This window comes from Terrapene carolina, unplaced genomic scaffold (assembly GCF_002925995.2).
Source record: "Terrapene carolina triunguis isolate 2854851 unplaced genomic scaffold, T_m_triunguis-2.0 Scaffold210, whole genome shotgun sequence".
NCBI classification, from domain to species: domain Eukaryota; kingdom Metazoa; phylum Chordata; order Testudines; family Emydidae; genus Terrapene; species Terrapene triunguis.
Genome location: NW_020664561.1, coordinates 49,200,825 through 49,220,704, shown reverse-complemented (window position 1 = coordinate 49,220,704; position 19,880 = coordinate 49,200,825). Strand labels below are relative to the sequence as shown.

At 39.1% G+C, this 19,880-nt stretch overlaps 1 protein-coding gene across 2 annotated transcripts; it reads right to left on the bottom strand.

Annotated features, from left to right (window-relative positions):
- Positions 1-1,487: 1,487 nt before the first annotated feature.
- Positions 1,488-19,339, bottom strand: LOC112115961 (DEP domain-containing protein 1A). Of its 2 annotated transcripts, XM_024213206.2 has the most exons (12): positions 19,250-19,339; positions 18,534-18,799; positions 17,767-17,917; positions 16,284-16,399; positions 15,736-15,866; positions 15,382-15,429; positions 12,484-12,624; positions 11,140-12,021; positions 10,231-10,403; positions 6,893-7,069; positions 6,403-6,588; positions 1,488-3,083 (listed from the first exon to the last, which is right to left on the bottom strand). In XM_024213206.2, exons 1-12 carry the CDS (start codon positions 19,295-19,297, stop codon positions 2,940-2,942), a joined length of 2,463 nt encoding a protein of 820 aa, XP_024068974.1. In that variant the 5' UTR covers positions 19,298-19,339; the 3' UTR covers positions 1,488-2,939. The 2 variants fall into 2 exon arrangements, with proteins under 2 accessions (XP_024068974.1, XP_024068977.1); XM_024213209.2 differs by lacking the exon at positions 11,140-12,021.
- Positions 19,340-19,880: the final 541 nt, after the last annotated feature.

The following is a 19,880-nucleotide window of genomic DNA, read 5'->3' as shown; positions in this document are numbered from 1 at the left end:
ATTAATAGACAACAGGTTGAAAACAAACATAAGGAAGTACTTCTTCACACAATGCACACTCAACCTGTGGAACTTGTTGCTGGGGATGTTGTGAAGACTAAACTGGGTTCAGAAAGAATTAGATAAGTTCATGGAGGACAGGTCCATCGATGGATATTAGCCAAGATGGTCAAGGTTGTTACCCCACACTCTAGATATCCCTAAGCCTCTGACTGCCAGAAGCTGGGACCAGATGATGGGAGATGGCTCACTCAGTAATTACCCTGTTCTGTTCATTCCCTCTGAAGCATACGGCGTGGGCCACTGTCAGCAGATAGGGTACTGGGATAGATAGACCATTGGTCTGACCCAGTATGGTCATTCTTGTGTCCTTATGGACTACTACTTGAAGACTAATTATGCTTTACACTTTAGTTACATTCCCTCCAAGTATCTCCAAATGCATTAAACAAGAATTAAGCCTAAATGCACTCAGCCTGGCTCATCACTAAACTCCACACATACCTCACCTTGACCACTGATGCAGCCACACGGTTGGCAGCAATGGAGCAATGTTTTTAACCTCCATGCACTTTTACTTCCACATCATCCCATCCTGTTCTGAGCAAGTTCAGATGACATGGTAATATAAACTCTCCCATCCCATAGATTTCCCACAAAAGACTAAAACAGACAGGTATCAAAATGAATATTCCATTACATAAGTCACTCTTCCAGCTTTCAAGCAACATTGTCCATGAATCTCATGATCCCTCCGTCACCATGTATGCTAATTGTTGTTGGATACAAATTCTTATCTTTCACAGGTGATATTATAATACTTCTGATGTATTTCACAGTGTATAGCTATTGATTCGGAATCTTTAAAGGTGACTTGCATAGGGAAAGGGAAGAAGGTTTGTGCTTTTTTACTACTATATGCTGTATAAAGGCATTAACAAACACTACGTTTCAAACCACCCTAAAAGAAAATCCATTCCCTTCTTCTATCAGTTTCACTAATTCTACTATCTCCCATAAGTCCAAGGCAGACAAGACCCGCATTTCTACTGTAAGAAAACAATCAGGATTTTTTTGTTTTTTGAGGGGTGGGCAAAATGACTTTCAGGCTATGCTTTTATAAATGCATAAAGAATGGTACAAACCCCCTCCCGCCTTCATCCCACCTTTTGCAGCTCACTAAGATTCTAAATAATTTAGCTGGTTGTTGTTTTATAGCTGTAGTGCAGCTACTTATGTACAAGCTGCAAGCCCAATTCTACAAACACTTACAAAGAGTAATCCCCTTGTAGGGCTACTCACATGTTTACAGTTCCACATGTTTGAATTTAGGGGCTGGATCTGGATTGTTAAAGGGTGAAATCTTGGTCCTGCTGAAATTAATGGTATAATTCTCATTGACTACAATAGGGCCAGGACTTCATCCAAAAAGATTATCTACAAATCCAGAGTTTAAAAACCACACACACAAAAACACGTGCTCCCTACAATCAAAGTTTAGTTTCGGTATGGCTTAATATGCATGTACAGTGTGCAAAAGAATTTAACAATATGACAAGTCTTCTGCATTAAATAGATAATAAACTGTGATTTAACTACATTAAATCACCAGCATAACTAACAGTGACCATTTACATCTAACTTATACCTTTAACAATACACAAAAGTGCTTAAATACAATACACAAATAAGTGATCCATAAAACTGAATGGATAAAACAAACCCGCCCTCTCAACAAAAGCCCCCTACATTCTACATATGCACAAGTTGTCCTGAATTTAAAAGACAAAAACCAAACCCACCCACAAAAAACCCTGGCAACAACAACAACAAAAATAGTACACAAATGATAACATAGTATATGGAAATACCTGGAAAAAAAACTACTTTCAAGATGTGAAATTTATTGCACAGAGATTTAAAATCCTGCTGAAGATAAGGGATGAAATCCTAGCCACCAAGTCAACAGGAAAACTCCCATTGCCTTCATTAGGGCCATAATATCACCCATGATGTTTAAGAGAGGGAACAATACGGACATTTTCCAAAAGTCTTGTAAAAGCCAGCTCAGCAGTGTTATAAATAAAACACTGAAGCCTAATATACAATACCTATATACCTACACTGAACCAAATTGGCATATATCATCCTCCCCTCTTACTTATTTTGTTCGAGCAGAATATCAGGTCAGTTATCCATGTATTTGAGATCAGCTTTCCATCAAAAATTAGAAATACATATAAAATCAAGTATAATAGTTTTAACATGTATAAATATATTAAAAAGTTAAGATGATTTTAATGATTTACAAATGAGTGCAAATGAAAAGTATATACGAGTTTGAAGTTGGATAAACAGATTAATTCCTAACCCAGGGTGAATTTCTAGCCCTACTGAAGTCAGTGGGGCCCGGATGTCACCTTTCTCAATCCAAAAAGGTAATGTTTTGTTGCAAGTACACACTATACGGAGTAGCCAACCAGAGCTTTTATACAGTACACAAGAAATGATTAAAAACCAAAACTACAATTTAAATAGCATCATTTCCAAAACAGATTTAACACAAAAGTTACAACAATACGTATACCATTAGTTTCCCAGACTGTAGTAATAACACACAGACATTTTTTGGTTACTAATAACTTCATGTTTCTTTTCACATTTCTTTCTACTTCTGAGATTCAACACATACAACTCAATATTTGTTTGTATGTGTTGGGTAACTTGTAAACATTAAATATTTATTTCATTTCAAGATTTGATAAGTGAAAAGTGATCTTCAGAAGAAAGATACTTTGGCACCTTTCAACATAAAGTGTGCATGTGCACATCTCTCTCCCCCTCCACAAAGTAAATATCAGATTTTCATAGTAAGTGTCCTTCACTAGATTATGCATATACCTATCAGATAAATAGATTCAAGAGGTATAGTTGAATACCTAATAGTATCTTACACTACGAAACTTTGGTTTTTTCAGGCTAAGCATTGGTTGCTTAATTGTTGGTTTGTTTTCAAATAATATTGCTTCACTTTCTGTAGTTGGAAATCTGTTCTGGTAGATCAGTGGATATTCCTTCTGAAACTAAAAAACAAAAGAGTAATTATAAAAAACTACTTAAAAGAAGATACAGAGAGCTTGAAAAATATAACAACCTGATTAGTCACCTATTAGTCTGGGGAGTAAGCCTGCTAGCCAGGATGAAAAATATCTTTGCTGTGATATCCTACCAAACCCCTGGCCCCTGCCCTACAGGAAAATAACTATTTTGTACTGCATTCAACTGTAATATTATCCCATTTCTATTTAATGCATTGTTTAAAAGTGTATAGTACTCCCTATTTTGTTTTGTCAGGCCTTACTTCCCTTCAAGGCTTTACTCTACATTTTCTTTTCTATAATATAGCATGGCTTAACTCTTTAGTTCCGCTCTAGTGCTAAGTATCCTTTTTTCCTTCTCTTTCTGCCTCCAACAGCTGCTGGGAAAGAGGTGCTAGAATACCTACCCGGATGGCATGCTTGAACCCTGTTCATGGGTTTTATGTTTCAGATCCGACTCTGATAATTTTGAACTCTCTCTCTCTCACACAAAAAAGAAGTACATTCTCTTTCTTTCCCACTCCCACTCCATGGTCTACTGGCTACTGTGTTGGAGATGGAGGTAAGTGCAAGCACTCCTCTATCCTGTACTCAGCCAATGCCAGTTACCCTTATGCAGAACTACACCCATCTCCCCATTTTAAATGTTAGTCTCTGCTGTTGTTCCTGACTTTGTCAAACAGCAGTGACATACACATCATGCTTATCAGTTTGTACCATCCACAAAGTTCTGAACATTCCAGTCAGCTTTCACCCTTCTGCAGCATAGCAAAACTGGAGCTAGCTATCTGCAGACAAAGGAAGACAATCTTGCATTGGCACACACTCTGTTCTCATTTGGAATCTTTTATGACCATAACAATAGAAATTTAGTTTTTTGCATTAAAGTTTAAATTATGCAAATTTTGATGGTACTGGGAAAGCTTCCTACTCATCCTGTTTTCCATATCTGTAGATATCTTCCCAACCACTGCACCAAAAAATAGAAGAGATAATAGGAAAGCAGCTTGGAATATCTACAGCTCTGTAGATATGGAATATCACATCAAAAATGGGTTTCTGAAACCAAGCTGCTTTCCTATTATCTCTTCTATTTTTTGGTGCAGTGGTCGGGAAGAGGGAAGTGGTATATGAACTTTATTCAACAGATCAAAAACTTTCTGCTGATGAAGTCAGCTTTTTCAAAATGACAGCACAGTTTATAGCAGGGGCCGGCAACCTTTCAGAAGTGGTGTGCCGAGTTTTCATTTATTCACTCTAATTTAAGGTTTCGCGTACCAGTAATACATTTTAACGTTTTTAGAAGGTCTCTTTCTATAAGTCTGTAATATATAACTAAACTATTGTTGTATGTAAAGTAAATAAGGTTTTTAAAATGTTTAAGAAGCTTCATTTAAAATTAAATTAAGATGCACAGCCCCCCAGACCAGTGGCCAGGACCTGGGCAGTGCGAGTGCCACTGAAAATCAGCTCGCCATAGGTTGCCTACCCCTGGTTTATAGGCTTGGGGTGGATGGCAGAAATAATTGGACCTACTCCTAAAGGAAAGAGCATATGGATTAAAAAAAACCCACAACAACAAAAAAGCCAACATGCTCCACAGGGTTATCATTTCAGGAAAGTATGTAGTGTCTGCCTCAAGCGCAGAGAGTAAAACTACTAATTCTCATGGCCTCCAGCAGTCTTACAAATTAATTGACTTTATATGAGAAGTTCCCAGAATGTGGTGCATGTGCTTGTTGGAAGTGGTACACCAAAACCAAACAATATTCATAACCCCCTGCCCCCAACCTTTCAGTTTCAAACAAAAAGTCATTGCACGCACTGCAGTGTGCCAGAAAATGCCAGAGAAGCACTATGCATTTTTCTGGTTGCCTTCAGGTATAATGAAGGCACAACATTCACTGACTATTCCAGCACAGTAATTTTATTTAGCAATTAGTGTGCTGTGGTTGTGCAGATGAGCACTGTACTTTTATCTGTGTGGCTTTCTGCTAGACCTAGGCCTCAGCTTGAGCTACTGAGGCAAACTTGTGCATTTCAATATCACAACACCAGAGCATTTTTGTCCAAAAATACACATGCATACAGGGCCAGTTTAGAGCAAATGCAGTGAGCCCCAAGATCAAAGCCCTCCCCCCCCCCCCACAGGAAGCAGCTGTACAGCTAGAGCTCTCTCTACACTCCTAACTCTGCAGAGGCTGTAGCCTGATCCTTGCAGGGCTGAAAGGCAAGGGGTGCATGGGGAATTCCCTCCCGTCTCCACAAAGAAATTTGGGGGTAGTCAAAAGGTTTACTCTACCAATGCTGGTACTATTTATTTCATATAGCCAGTTTCAATTAATTAAAAAAAAAATGGAGGCCCAGCCTTTTGGTTTGTGACCAAGTTTAAGAAACATTTCAAGTCCTACAAAATCATTCTTTTTGTGGAGGCTGGGAAAAGGGGGCAACTTGAAAATTTAAAAGCAGCTTTTGTGGAGCTGTGTTTGGGTCACAAGATGTGCTTAGTAAATTCTGGGACAAGTACACTATTCACTGATCAGAGATATTTGCCAAGGGTTTTCTGCAAGAGAAAAAAATCCTCCAGCATTAAGTCCTGCCAAAGTTGTTGAGCTTTTAGTTTGACTATTAGACAGCAGATTAGTAGAATTTAGAAATATCAGATAACCTGAAGCAATATGTAAGTTGTTCAGAACTCTATCAGTATGTTAGAAAGTACCAGTTACTTGGTCAGAAGAGGGCTTCTCATTCCAAATAATCTGGTCTTAAAATTTAACCAAAACCACTTATTTTTATTTTTGTGCCCTTTACATCAGAGTTTTACCTAGTGAAGATCCCGGCTCAAAAATTAAGCAAGAAACCTGGTGCATTTAGTATATCACAAGAAATAACTCTAATTCCTACCACAGAGTTGGTATTTAATGCAGAGGGCTTTGAAAAAAAAAGATTTGTGTTTTACTCTTAAATTGTACTTAGTTTGAAAAACATTGTTGCTAACCAACATGAATTCTTATAGTGGAGACCAAGCCCCCTTCAAAACAGGATCAGAAGTTGCCATCATGACAAGTACTCATCCAGATGGCTGTACCCAATTCTTTTTGCTATCAGACTAGAATTCATTTTTAAAGAGTTTGCTGATGTGCCAGGATCTAGTAATTAGATAACTAATTCTCTCCTCCACCTTTATGAATTTTTAAAAACCATCTTGCAAACTACAACTGAGTGTTCTAAAAAAAAAAAACCCAAAACCAAAGTCCCACCAAAAAAAACCCAAAAAAACAGAATAGCCCATTTCTTTTCTTACCCGTTTTAGCTTTTTCTTTTTGTCTTTCAGAGACAAGCTTTTGTCCCTGATAATGTTCTCCAAGAGTTCTGCAACTGCAGCTTGAGAGATAGAAAATTTTTGTTCATCGAACTCCTGAGGAGTTATCCGCTTACAATATGAATAAGTTGGCAAAATAGCACTGATTTCTTCCCCTGGATACTGGAACTGAAACAAGAAGGGCAACAAAAAAGTCTACACATGCTTGAAGGATCTTGTTTGGTTGCAAAGTTATTGCCTCACTGGCATTCAGTTACATTGTAAATTAAATGCAAGTTTTAAAAAGTTAAATTGCTAAAAAAAGTGAAAAACCTATCTATAATTGTAAAGCTAGTTGCATGAAAGTTTGTACTTTTAAAAAAAAAAGGAATGGAATATAGTTGTTTTTTAAACTGACAGTAGTAGTTTAATACCCTACAATTCATAAACAGCAATTAGCAAAGAGGTTTCAACTTTTTGTCACAGGACCCACCTGAGCTGTCTTTAGAGATTCTATATGATCTTGCACTGCAACCTGTAGGTAAGTTGGAACTTTAAAAATGTCCTGCTGGTGATCCATTAGAAATGAAACTAATCTTGTGGCAAGTAGCTCATCAAGGTCCACTTCTTCTGCACAGCATAACACACATCGAGAAAAAGTCTGTATCATCTAGAAGTTTTAACAGGTTGTTAGTATGTACAACTATGGCATTTGGATTCTTTTCCTTCTCCTTGCAGTTCCATACTGCATTCCCTGCTACAGATTTGCATCAAAGTACACCTCTACCCCGATATAACGCGACCCAATATAACACAAATTCGGATATAACACGGTAAAGCAGTACTCTGGGGCGGGGGGGGGGGGAGGGCTGGCTGCGCACTCTGGTGGATCGAAGCAAGTTTGATATAACATGGTTTCACCTACAACGCAGTAAGACTTTTTGGCTCCCGAGGACAGCGTTATATCGAGGTAGAGGTGTACCTCACTTTCCTGCACTATTGACATATATTAATGGAGCAAGGAGGAAATCTGCCATTTTCCCCCATTTGAAACAAAGTGATGCTTGTATAAGAACAGAGTATAATTCTAGTTTTATGATTAACTAGAGCTTACAGTTTTGAGTTTCAAATTCAAAAAAATTTAACCAGGAAGAAGAGTACAAGAAAACTGCATTCACATTCACATTCTCTGCTATGTAGGAAAAGCGACACACCTTGAAATAGCTATCAGGGTTACTTTTCCCCATGGAAACATCTCCTGGTTTTGCAGAGTAGCAGCAGAAGAGGAGACTCAGAGGGAGTTAATACTGCAGGATTTAGAGAAGTGGTTCTCAACCCCTGGCCCAATCAGCACACAGCTGTGGCCCATGTAACATCCTCAGGGCCATACAGATAGTATATACAGTGTGGATGCAGCCCAAATAACATATAGAGAGCTGCATATGTGGCCCACAATGGTAAACAGGTTGAGAACCACTGATCTAGAGGCTAAAATGCCACAGAGTTGATATTTCTATTCCTCACCTGCCCACTAGGTTCTTCCAAATTTAACTCCCCTCTGCTTAAGGTAGCAGAGGAATACCAACAGCGCTAAATGAATAATGAACTAGTATTTATTTGGCACATTTCACCCAAATGTATTAGTGGATCCCAAGTGCTTTACAAAATACAATAGGAATAAGTTTGTCTATGAAATAGTCATCTTTGGGATGAAATGTGGCAGTTGCTGAACAAAACAGCAATAGTTTAAGTAAGAAGTGAACAATATTCAGTTGAAGTTAGGGGAAGTGCTCTCCTTAAAAAAAAGCCAAACAACACATAATTTGCACTTATATACCGTCTTCCCTTTGCAGATCTCAAATCACTTTATTAATAATATTTATGAATTCCCCAGAATCATTACAGACTGTGTTGTGGCAGGATCTAGAAGCCCCAATCAGTGATAAAGGCCCCACTGTAGTAAGGGCTGTATACACTGATTTGGGAATACAACTCAGATCTGCCTAGCTTCTAGTTCAGTGGTTCTCAAACTTTAACAACCTGTGAACCCCTTTCACTAAAATGTCAAGTTTTGCAACCCCCCCTTAAAAATGAATATTTCCAGGGATTTTCTCCTTTACCTGAGTATAAATTATAAAAGCAGTGATCTTGGAAATATAAAATTTTTATGACATGCTTATTACACACTATTTATTATTAATTATTATTTATCATTACTGTATTTTTATTACATTATGAAAACAGCAACACTCTTCCAAGATCTCACTTTCGTAGCTTGTATCACTTTGAATAAGCCTGTTATAAGACAAGGCTCCTATGTTTCATCAAGGAGTATCAGATGTGAAACAGCATGAAGGTATTTAAGAAGCCAACTCAAAGAATTCCTTCTACACAAGCATTCAGGTCTTGAGCAGTCCAGGCAAACAACACACATTACAACAAAGCTTAAACTTGTTTTTCATAATAATTTAGAAAACAATACTAGCGGCCTATTTAATTTTAAAAACAGCAAAAAATATCCACCTCCCTTTCCATTTCTTATAAGGAGTCTTGAAGTTTAAATCTCCTCAGTGTGATAGATATGCTTGCATTGATCTGCCTAGCTTTTGGAAGTCCAGGGGCTCCTGGCCTTGTGCTGCCCGGGGTCCCTAGGGACAGCTCTGTCCACCATTAGGGAATTTTTTCCTGAGAACCCCCTGTAACATTTTGCGAATCCCCAGGGGTTCACGAACCCCAGTTTGGAACCACTGTTCTAGTTCCATACCTCAACCAAACCATACTAAGTTCTTCACCATCCTTCCAGTTTATGTAGGAAAACTCACTGGCTAACACCCTTGTCTCTTATACAAAAAAGAGAGTTCAAGATGGCATAAATGGTCAGAAACTCTGTTACATCACTTGCAATAACTGACAAGTATTTACTCATTTCTTGTTTCCCATTTTTAATTAACATTCTTTAATCAGTATTTGTTTAATGTGTTTTTAAATAACTGTAGGTAGTATGGTAAGAGAACTAAACAAAGGTTTGATGTCATTCTAACAACTGTAAATACCTCTATTCTTTCCACTGCAAGCTTAAATTCAGTCCTTACAGCTTTAAGCCTTTAACAGACTCACTTCTGTTTCCTTTCTGGCATTGGACCTACTAGAGTTCAAAATGTAAACCCTACAGTTAGGTCCATTCTTTAATTTTAACATCTAGTGGCATCGGTGTACAATAGCTAGAGTCCTGACATAACATTTATATAATAAAAAGGCTATGCTAACGCTCGGCTATGGAAATTCACTCCATACTGGACAAAACAAAAATAAACTACCTCAAGTAGACACACTGCAAGAGTTTTAGCCAAAAACTATTTTTCAAAATATATCCATTAGACCTTTTAAGTTACAGGAAAGCAAAATAAGTTTTGTGTTCATATCAGTTAAAACAGAGAGTCAATTAAAAAAATACTTACAAGGTTTTGTAGGAATTTAATTCACAATATCAATTTAGTTATTGACAGTGAGGTGTAGAAGGAATCATTGAAGCAAAAAGAATACTGAATCTTTTCTGTTCTTTTAAAAAGTTAATAAAGGCTGTTCAAATAAAAAAGTTTCCCCAAAAATCTATTTAGAATATGTTCAGATGGAGTTAAACAAGAGAGTTTACTTTGATACAGATTTTCACAAGTATACCAGGAGTGACATATTTGTGTTACATACTAGAATTAGTGAGACAAAGACTAAGTTCCTCTGTTAATATTGAATATTCTTGCTTTTCTCAGATTTAAGCATTATTTTTATGCTATTGAATAAAGTTATCCATACTCTTAGAAAAAGGTGTCTTACCAGAGACCTCGTGCCCATTGCATCATGAAGTCGAGGCATATCAACATTTTGGCTGATTCGAGAGATCATACGCATTAGGAGTTGAAGCTTTCTACGATTTGGTGGAGGAAGCAACAAACAGCATATCTGTAGTGCTTCAATAGCAACTCTTTCTAAATGAGGCCGGAGAAGATCTAAAAGTTAATAATTATAAAAACAGCTGTAATTAAGTTTTGAAACAATATGAAGGACAGTGGTACCTCAATATCAGCAATTTCATTTTATTCAGTTAAGACAGCAGCCACTTTATAGCACAGTCTGCTCTAACATAAAAAGGGATCAGTTATTTCAACATTTTTTGCATGGTCTTCACCCCCAGTTAATCTCATTTTGTTCTGACACATATTATTGACGCAGGTCAAGACTAGCTGAGGAATATAACTGAAGCTATTTCTGCACATTAGTGTTGAGTATTTTCTGTTATTCTATTATATATTGTTTGGCCAATTTCCAGGCATCTAAAGACACCGAGAAACTTCATTCAGCATCCAGTTTCAAAGAACATGAAGAGACATCACTTAGAAGCAGGGAAATCTATGCTGATTCCTCCCTTTCTCTCAGATGTTTGTATCACAAGAAATAGTACTTACTTGAACAAAGAGCAAAATATGGTGAATTGCTTAGACATCACTATTTGGGGAAGAGAGGATACTACCCACGAGCATGTATTATGGAAGATACAAAAGCTTGTATTTAATATAATTAGTTAAGTTACTTAACTTTATAGCCATTAGAATATTCTTTAAACAAACCATGAAGTACAGATTTTGCTATTTAAAAATCCAATAATGGGGCCAAAGAAAGTAGGAAAGCAGAGACAGTTAGTCAACACAGTAAGCCAATACCACATGCTTTGGAGAGCAATCTTACTTTGCGTGCCAGTCAACATAAAGGAAGCTGGAGTGAAAGAGTTTTCTGAAAGTTCTACTGCACTTTTGCAGAGTCTTTTATTGACTGTGATATCAGAATCCCTAGGCTCATTTTCTACTATAGTAACCACACTGGTAGTACTTGACTTCCTCTGTCCAAGATGAACTATTGCATATGGTTTTACTGTGATTTCAGCAACTGGTGTGTTGATGCCACTGCAATTTCTGGACTTACTGCTTCCAAGTAAACTCTGAGACGTGCAGAGTTGCTTAGATTTGCGATTCCCATTACATAGCTCTTGGTCGTGAACTGTTGATGCAGACACTCTCCTGGAACCACACAGTTCTTTCTGCCCAGTGCTATCTGATCCAAGCTCCAACAGCAATTCTGCTTTGTACCCAGAATGTAGTAGTGGGTTTTCCTTATTTTTGCCTGATATTATGTTAATGTCAGATTGATAGAGAGAGTTTGATCCCATTTCATTACAAAAACTTGAGGTAGTAGCTGCAATTTGTTCCAAAGAATAGCACCTTGCCCTAAGTTTGAGAGACAGGGCCTGTTCATTCCTTAAACCTGACAGATTTTTACAGCTTCCTCCTCTTAGATCATGAGCACTGGCTCGTTTACATGCCAAGTTATAGTGCTGTAATTTTTTAGCACATTCTTTTTGAAGAGTACGTTCATTTTGGGAAATATTTCCAGAAGACTCAGATTCTTCCTCTTGTTTTTCAGTCTCTTTTCGAAGTAAACTTAGTAGAAGACATTCAGTTGACTTGAAAGAGTTCAAGTGCAGAGTTTTTGAAGGCTGTGGGTCACACGCCTCATCTTGGATACAGTGTTTTCCACTGGGTCTATTTGGAATTGTGATGTAGCCACACACAACTATCAGAAAATGAAATACAAGTTAAGATGCAAGTGGTGTGAAAGTGAACAAGATAAGAACGAACTGAAGTAGCTAAGTAAAACAGAACAGTCAACAAATATAAGACATTAATATAGTCCACATTGTTAGTTGTAGCTAAAAAAAAAAAAAAGCATTAAACAAGACATGCAACAAACAGCCCATACATGCAAGACTAAGGACAATAAAACTTTACATTTAGCTTTTAAAACCAAGACTAGGATTAGTTTACACTATTTGAGATTTATTGTCACAAAAATGTAGTTGTATTTTCACTCAGATTGTAATGTAGAACTACTACTGCACTGGTGGCCTCCCACAAATTCATACTGCCATAAAGATTGGGGGCCAAATTCTGCACACAATTACATGTGTGTAACCCACTAGACCCAAATTTGTACTTTACACTTAACAAAATAGGTTATTTCTCAAGTCATACATACCAAGAATATTCACAAACAGTTCATAGTATTCAAAAGTAAGCAATGGTTCAGGTAGATTGAGAAAGTAATCAGCGACTGTTCTGAACACATCCCGTTCAAAACCAATGTAAGTTGGTTGGCTCATGTCATTACTTCTAGGCCCTAAAAAGAAGGTGAGGAAAGAAGGCTCACGACAGTACTATTCTCATAATCACCTTTAAAAAAAAACAACCACCACCAAACCACACAACAAAAAACTTCTGCAACATTAGCTGAAAGAATGGTACGGACAGCCTAGTATTTCTCAAGGAGTGTCATGTCAGCCATCTACTTATACAAACATTGGACCAGTAGTTCAGCCTTGTGTAACTAGTATGCAGAAACAGAATAAAACTGTTTATATAGCAACAGATGAGCAAGAAGCTGTCACTCAACTTTAGAAGATAGATACTTCAATATTAATAATTTAGACTAAGTCCCTTATTTGACTACTTCAACCCTTTCTGCTTCTCACCCACCCCTAAAAAAGGAGCCCAAAGAAGCAATTAATTTTAGTTTTTCTGTTAAAATTACCACACACACACCCAAAATACCCCAAACCAAACAGATTACATACACATAAGCAATAAAACAAAAATTACAGGCACCTAGGAGTTTATTTTCAGATACTCAGAATAGATTTAAGATTTTTTCATATTCAAGATGCTTAGGGCTCAATTCACTAATACAGCTGCTAAAGTTTTTTTTTGTTTTTAGCTAGGGGACAGGTGTGTGTTTGGTTGTTTTTTTTAAAGTGCACACACGCTACTGAAAGCTTACATAACTGGTGCAATAACAGCAAACTTTGTTCACCTATATCCCTCCCCCTCTGGATGATCACAACTGCGCACTTCAGGTTTGCTCTTCATCCAATACAGCATCTTCAAAAGTGGGCAATGAACCATGTAATTAACCAATTTATGGGCATGGATGAGGACAAGGAGAGAATAAACGGAACCAGAGTTTCCCTGCAGATGGGTCTCCACCATACCCCCACAGAAAGATGGGCTAGGATGAAGCAAAGCAGCATCATCTGCCCTGTCCCCATTTTCCTTTACAGTTTTCTTCACAAATGGACTTTGGCTTTTTAGGGGCTGTGCATGCAATGGGGGGAAATGACACTTTCTGTGAATCACCCACTGCAAACTCAACTCCAAGCTCTATTAGCTGCATATGGGCCCCTCCTGCAGCTGCTACTGAACAGTTAGAGAGATACATATATGCATGCAATGACACAGCCAATGCCACCACAGCTTCTTATGGAGCTTTGCTGGAGGTTGTGCAGAGAGAGGAAGCAAAAAAGCCACACAATGGCATAGGCACCAGTGCAGATACAGTACATGTGAAATGGTGAAAACTGAGTTGGGAGACATGACATTTCTAAATTTTGCATGCCCCAAACTGCTTCTTTGAGGAGAACTGCTCTACAGGAAGCTCAATGAGGTCAAACTCATGTTTTCCCTACCTTTCCAAAATCTCTCTCTCAAAAAAAAGTTACATATCAGACACTGTACAACTGATGAAGAATTCAACTGGATACAAGACTTTCAACACAGTCATGCATATACATTCATCAGCATTTATAAAGCGTGTGTGTGTTGTTGTTTTTTTTAAGTGAAAGACTGACATTCCAAAAGCCCAAGTGAAGTCATTTCTGTTAGCCCACTTCACATGTGTAAAGTATTTTTTTTTTAAGTTTATAAACTTTTTGCTAAATTTTACATTATTTTTTAAAAGGCTATTTTAATCCAGTTCAAAGCCAACAACTTGAAAAATGCAGTGCAGATCATTACATAGATAGAAGTGACGCCCATTCATTTCTCAAGAGAATTCGCTTAATTTTGCTATCCTGATTCTACAATATAGGAACATATACCTATGTCTTGAAAATATTCCACTTCTTCATTTCATTCCCTCTTTTCTATATAAATACTAGAGTGGAGAGGACTGTGCTGCAAGTTTGTCACACCTTCAATTAAGGATAGTAGCTAATAAAGATAGTTCTTTAGAGTGGAAACTATGGAATATTCCTTTCTGCAATGAGAACAGATTTTGCATCAAAAATGCCAAAAATCTTGAGCACTTTTGATGCCTATTATGGGCTGGGCCAGGCCAAACTAGCAAATTCTTCAAGGTTTGGCTCAGATTTTTTTCTGAATTATTTCACAGCCTGGGAGAAGCAGGCAGTTCTGTGCAAGAAGCAGGTAGTTTAGTCCCTGAAATCCCACATCTGAGAAGGAACCACACAGAGGCACTGTGCCTGAAGACTCAAGTTTCATCTCTGCCCAGCTCCCTGCCAGCATAGCTTCTTCCAGTGACTCAGGAGTCTGTAGCTACCACTTGGAACCCTCCTTATGGTGAGAAGAGATAGGGAGGTCTTCCAGCATAGCAGGGCTCCATATAACATTAATAGAGTTCTACGTTGTATGTTCCTGCAGATTCCCTAATTGGTTGGGGAGTGTTGCCATCTTTCCCTCACTTCAGTTAAACTCCCCAGCTGATCATCCCCTTCTGAAAGGGTAGGGAGAGATTCATGCATGGATCCATAGAAAGCAACCTGCCACTAGGATATTTAGGTAGTCTACTCAATGATTACGAGTAGTACATTGGTCTATAGGATCTCTTTCCTCTTTAATGCACACCACATAACTTCATTATCTTTACCTCTTCTTCCTTACAGGTCACCTTTGTACACAACTGTTTTACGCAGCCTACTGTTATATCTTCTGAATATGTCAGGTTGTTAGATATAGTTGAACTTGCATCCAGTGTAGAAGAGCCTAGTACCTCTCACATATAAGCAAACATTTTGGAATTTCCACTCCCCAAAATAAGCTTCTTCATATCTGAAATTTTAAAGACTACTTTTGTATAACTTACAGTATGCAAGGCACTTCATAGCTGACAATACCCAATGAGGGAGGTCTTCTACAAAAAAAAGTAAGAAAATTGTTCAGCAACTGCCACTATATAAACTAGCCACCTGACGTTAAACTTTAAATACAGGAATCATATATAAAATTTAACTAGTTTTAAAAGAATACATAGAATGATTTTTAAATCACTATACTTATTACATTCTCACCTGCCCTACTTTCTAATTTTGAAAGAAAAATAGGCTTATCACTCTAAGCAAATCTGTTTTAAGAACTACTATAGTTAATTACTGTCATCTCCCACTTGACAATAACTAAATACTGGCACTTGAAGCAAATGTCAAAAACAAAACCAAACCTGATTTGTTTTGCAGAACAACAACACCATGTTTACTTGTGTTACTCATGTTGTACATGACATATTGAGGAATTACTTGGGCTGAGTGCAAGACTTCTTCCAGAGAGGGTAGACCTAAAATGGTTTGCAAGCTGTAAGGTGGAAGAGAACAAATGTTGTTTCAGAAGTCTTGACAGCACGTGAACACAAGCTAATTACTTTAGGACCTCTTCAACAAGGAAAAACTCAAAATTTAACTTATTAAACTCGAAGTTCTTAGTCCAAGACCAATGCTTCCAAGAGTCAGAGGTAAGTTTTTATGCCAGATGACTAAAGGTCTGTCTGAACCAATAGAAAGGTCTGTCTGAACCAACAGAAAGAGCCAACAGCAAGAAGCAAGCAATTCATAAATTGTTTAGATCATTGATTATTGACACAGCATGTACTCATGGATGTACCTTCTGCTCTGATAGTATGTTGAAGCTAAAATGGCCTAATCCCTATGTACTGGCAGGAAAAGATATATACACACACTCTCCCCAACTATTTCCAGTTTGTTATTGACTTACTGTATCAAAATTATGTTTCGCCAAATTTCTTCTATATCCTCTTGACTTATTTTCTTCCTGTGTAAGTTTTCCTTGTCTTCTTCCATTATTTCACTTTTTGTGTTTTCTATGTTCTCCTACAAATAAGCAATCATACGTGTTATATTTTGTTGACTCTCTGAAGCATCTCAAAAGCCAAACTCAAAATTCCAGTAAAATGTTATTTAAAAACAAAAACCTACTCACATACACTTGTAAAGAAGGCTTTATTCCAAATTAAAGAACGCATTCATTTTTTTTTTTTATAATTTAAGCTCTCTTATCACTGAATGGGTCTTATCCCAATTTAATATAGAAGGCTAAAACTCTTTTCCATCCACTGCTAATGTTTACTGTCCACCACAGAAAAAAAAAATCCATAATTTTGAAATTTAAAGGCAAAAGTAACGAAATGCAGAATGAAAAGGGAAACCAAGGCCCTAAATATTGAATGCATGTGTAAGTGCTTGCAGGACTGGGGCCTAAATTCAGAAAGTCAGAAGCACAAAAAAATTAGCAAAAGAATAAAACAAATAATGACTGGGCAGCTACATTCAAGGTTGTAGAGTTAGGCAAGTTACCAGCTAAGTAATGTATCCTGATTTAGTGTTCCTAAAATATATAGTTTGTAAGAATTTATGAAGAATCTTAATCATTTGACAAAAAAGAATCAAATATTTAAATATATAAAACATATTTTGGGGGGGAATGAGGAGGAGCATTAAGTGATCTTTTTTAGTTCTGTTATTATGTGACTAAATGAGAAAAAAAAAGAGTAAGCCAATACTACTCTATAGTTAATCTAAAGTTGTAGGTAAGAGAAGAGCTTGTATATATAGATTTCAGTTTGTACTGTACAGTGTAGTTCAATCTACTACATACAATTAAAAGCCACAAATACACCTCTACCCCAATATAACGTGACCCGATATAACACGAATTCTGATATAACGCGGTAAAGCAGTGCTCCGGGTGGGCGGGGCTGTGCACTCCGGCGGACCAAAGCAAGTTCGCTATAACGTGGTTTCACCTATAACGCGGTAAGATTTTTTGGCTCCCGAGGACAGCGTTTTATCGAGGTAGAGGTGTACTTAATTTCACTATTTCCAATTTGTCAGATTTCAGCAAGTCTACATAAAAGTTTACAATTAAGATGGTTTTCATACAAACAGTATTTTGAACATCGACCGTTCAAGTTTCTTAAGATCTTAGGTTGCACTCCAAGCTGTAAGCAGCCACATATAGCATAAAGGCTTTTTGTTACCAGGGCTGCTGTGTCTTTCTGTTGCATTCTCATACTGTTGTACTTCACTGAGAATAGTCCAAAGGAAGCTGCTAGCTTATTTTTTCAACTGGAGATGAAGATTCTACAGAAGTAGATGATACAGCCACTAAAGGAGGTGATTATTTTTGTTTTCCTAATGCTGAAAAGAACACATGATTGATAAGAAGCACAAGTTATTACCAGGGTATCAAGTAATTCATGTTTTTTAGGAGTCCTCCTGGAGAAATGTGGTAGTTTAAAGAGACTTCCTTCCTCTTTTGGAATATTTTCTGTGTTCTCTTTCAATAGAGACCTCCTTTGCAAAGTTTTAACTGGAGAGGTTGAAGGGAATCTATAATTAACAAGATAAATGTAAACGCATTCAGAACATATTAAAAGATAAGAACATAGTTTCATCAAAAAATATAGTGCCCAGTGATGATTCCAATAAGACTCGGTAGAGGCTTAAGATAAAAAGAAGAAAACACAAAACACCTCTACAACATATACGTAATTTAAATTAGGCAAAATTCCAAATTAGCTTTGAAATATCATTCCCTTCTCTCAAATTCATTGGAGGACAGTAGGGAGAAGTTCAACTTTCAAGTTAAGTCCTTGGAGCGGATTCTGCTCTGATTATACCTTCTGTACGCTGTAGATAGAAGGCACTGGTGCGGGAGGGAGACAGCACAATGTAGGAATGCTTATGCATGCTATCCTCCTTGCAAGCTCTGGGGCCAGGGTGGGGTTGGTGACAGGCCCCTTGCACTTAGTGCTACAGAAATGCTGGGCTGCAGCCCATAACAGCATTATTAATGAAGGAGTAGAGGAAAAGCAGACTTCCTGGTGAATCAGTATTGCTTTTGACTGAAAATTACTTTCCCCACAGAAAGTAACTGTTGATCTCGTTACAGAGTACTCTTGGTTAGTTTTCACAGTTTAGCAGTGGGTGTACACCCGTACAGCACCTGAATAGGTCGTTGTTGTCATCTAGATTTTCTGATCCCCATCTTCCTTTTATATCCTCAATTACATGATTCTTGAGAAACTTTCTTAGTAACTGAACTGTTTGTTGCCTACTAACTTCTGGACCAAAATTCCTGTTGTTCCTTAGCAGTTCGTGAAGCCAGTCCACGGCTTCCACGGCACTAAAACAATTCCCGTGTTTTCTGAAGCGTTGCCTGTGCTTCCTCAATGGCATCCCTGCTCGAAAGTATTTAGTAACTTCATTCCACTGCAAGGGAGCGGGAACGGGGCACGCGGGGGTCGGGGGGGGGGAGAAGAGAAGATTAAAGCAAAACGTTGAGCGCATTTAGACCACGGGTCCCTATCCCTCCCAGCCAGTCCACGGAACATCGCTCCTTGCTGCCTTTCCCCCGTCACCCATCCCCTCAGGGGCTCGGCCCCCGGCCCGCATCGCTCCTTGCTGCCTTCCCCCGTCCCCTCAGGGGCTCGTCCCCCGGCCCGCCTCGCTCCTTGCTGCCTTCCCCCGTCCCCCCCGGGCCGCATCGCTCCTTGCTGCCTTTCCCCTGGCACCCGTCGCCTCAGGGGCTCCAGTCCCCCTCCCCACCAGGAATCGCTTTGCACCGCACACTCCGGCACCCCACAGACCCTTCCCCCGCCATCGGCAGAGTCCCCCCCCCCCGGCCCTGTGTGCTGACCCGCAGCCCCCATCCCCTCTAACCAGCTTGGTGGCGCGGTAGGGCCCCGCTGTCACCAGCCGGCTCTCCATGCTGCTCGCCGCGGCCCCGTACGCAGGCCGGGGATGGGGGCGGGGGGGAGCGACCACCCAGCAGGATGACACTTGCTAACCGTCGTGGTCTAACTGTTTGAATTGACGGCCCGAGCGCACCGGGGCCGCTGATTGGAGGAGCCAGGCGGCCACGTGACAGAGAGCGCGATCAGGTGACTTAGCAGGAAGCAGCCCCAGGCGGCTCGGGAGAGGTGGGTGCGCGCGCCTTGCGCACGTTGGGACGGAACAACAGGTGGGTGGGGCTGGGTATGCCTGGGCCCGGAGCTCTCGCCCTATGGCAGCGTCACCGGCCCCTCTGCCCAAAGCGTCTCCCGCAGGCACAGCGGGGTCACCCCATCCCCAGTGCAGCTCCACCCCCGCTGTTTGTAACGCGGTGGCCATGTGTCTCACTAGCAGCACGGCACGACTCACGGGCCAGCTCTAGAAAGCACATTTGCAGGGTTGCCTACTCTTGTGCTTTTATTGCCAGCCTCAAAAGGTTCGGTATTTAAAGCCCTAACTCCTGGATTCAGGGAATTACACGAGTATCTCAGCTTTATTTTCAAGGTGCTAGTCCTCCAGG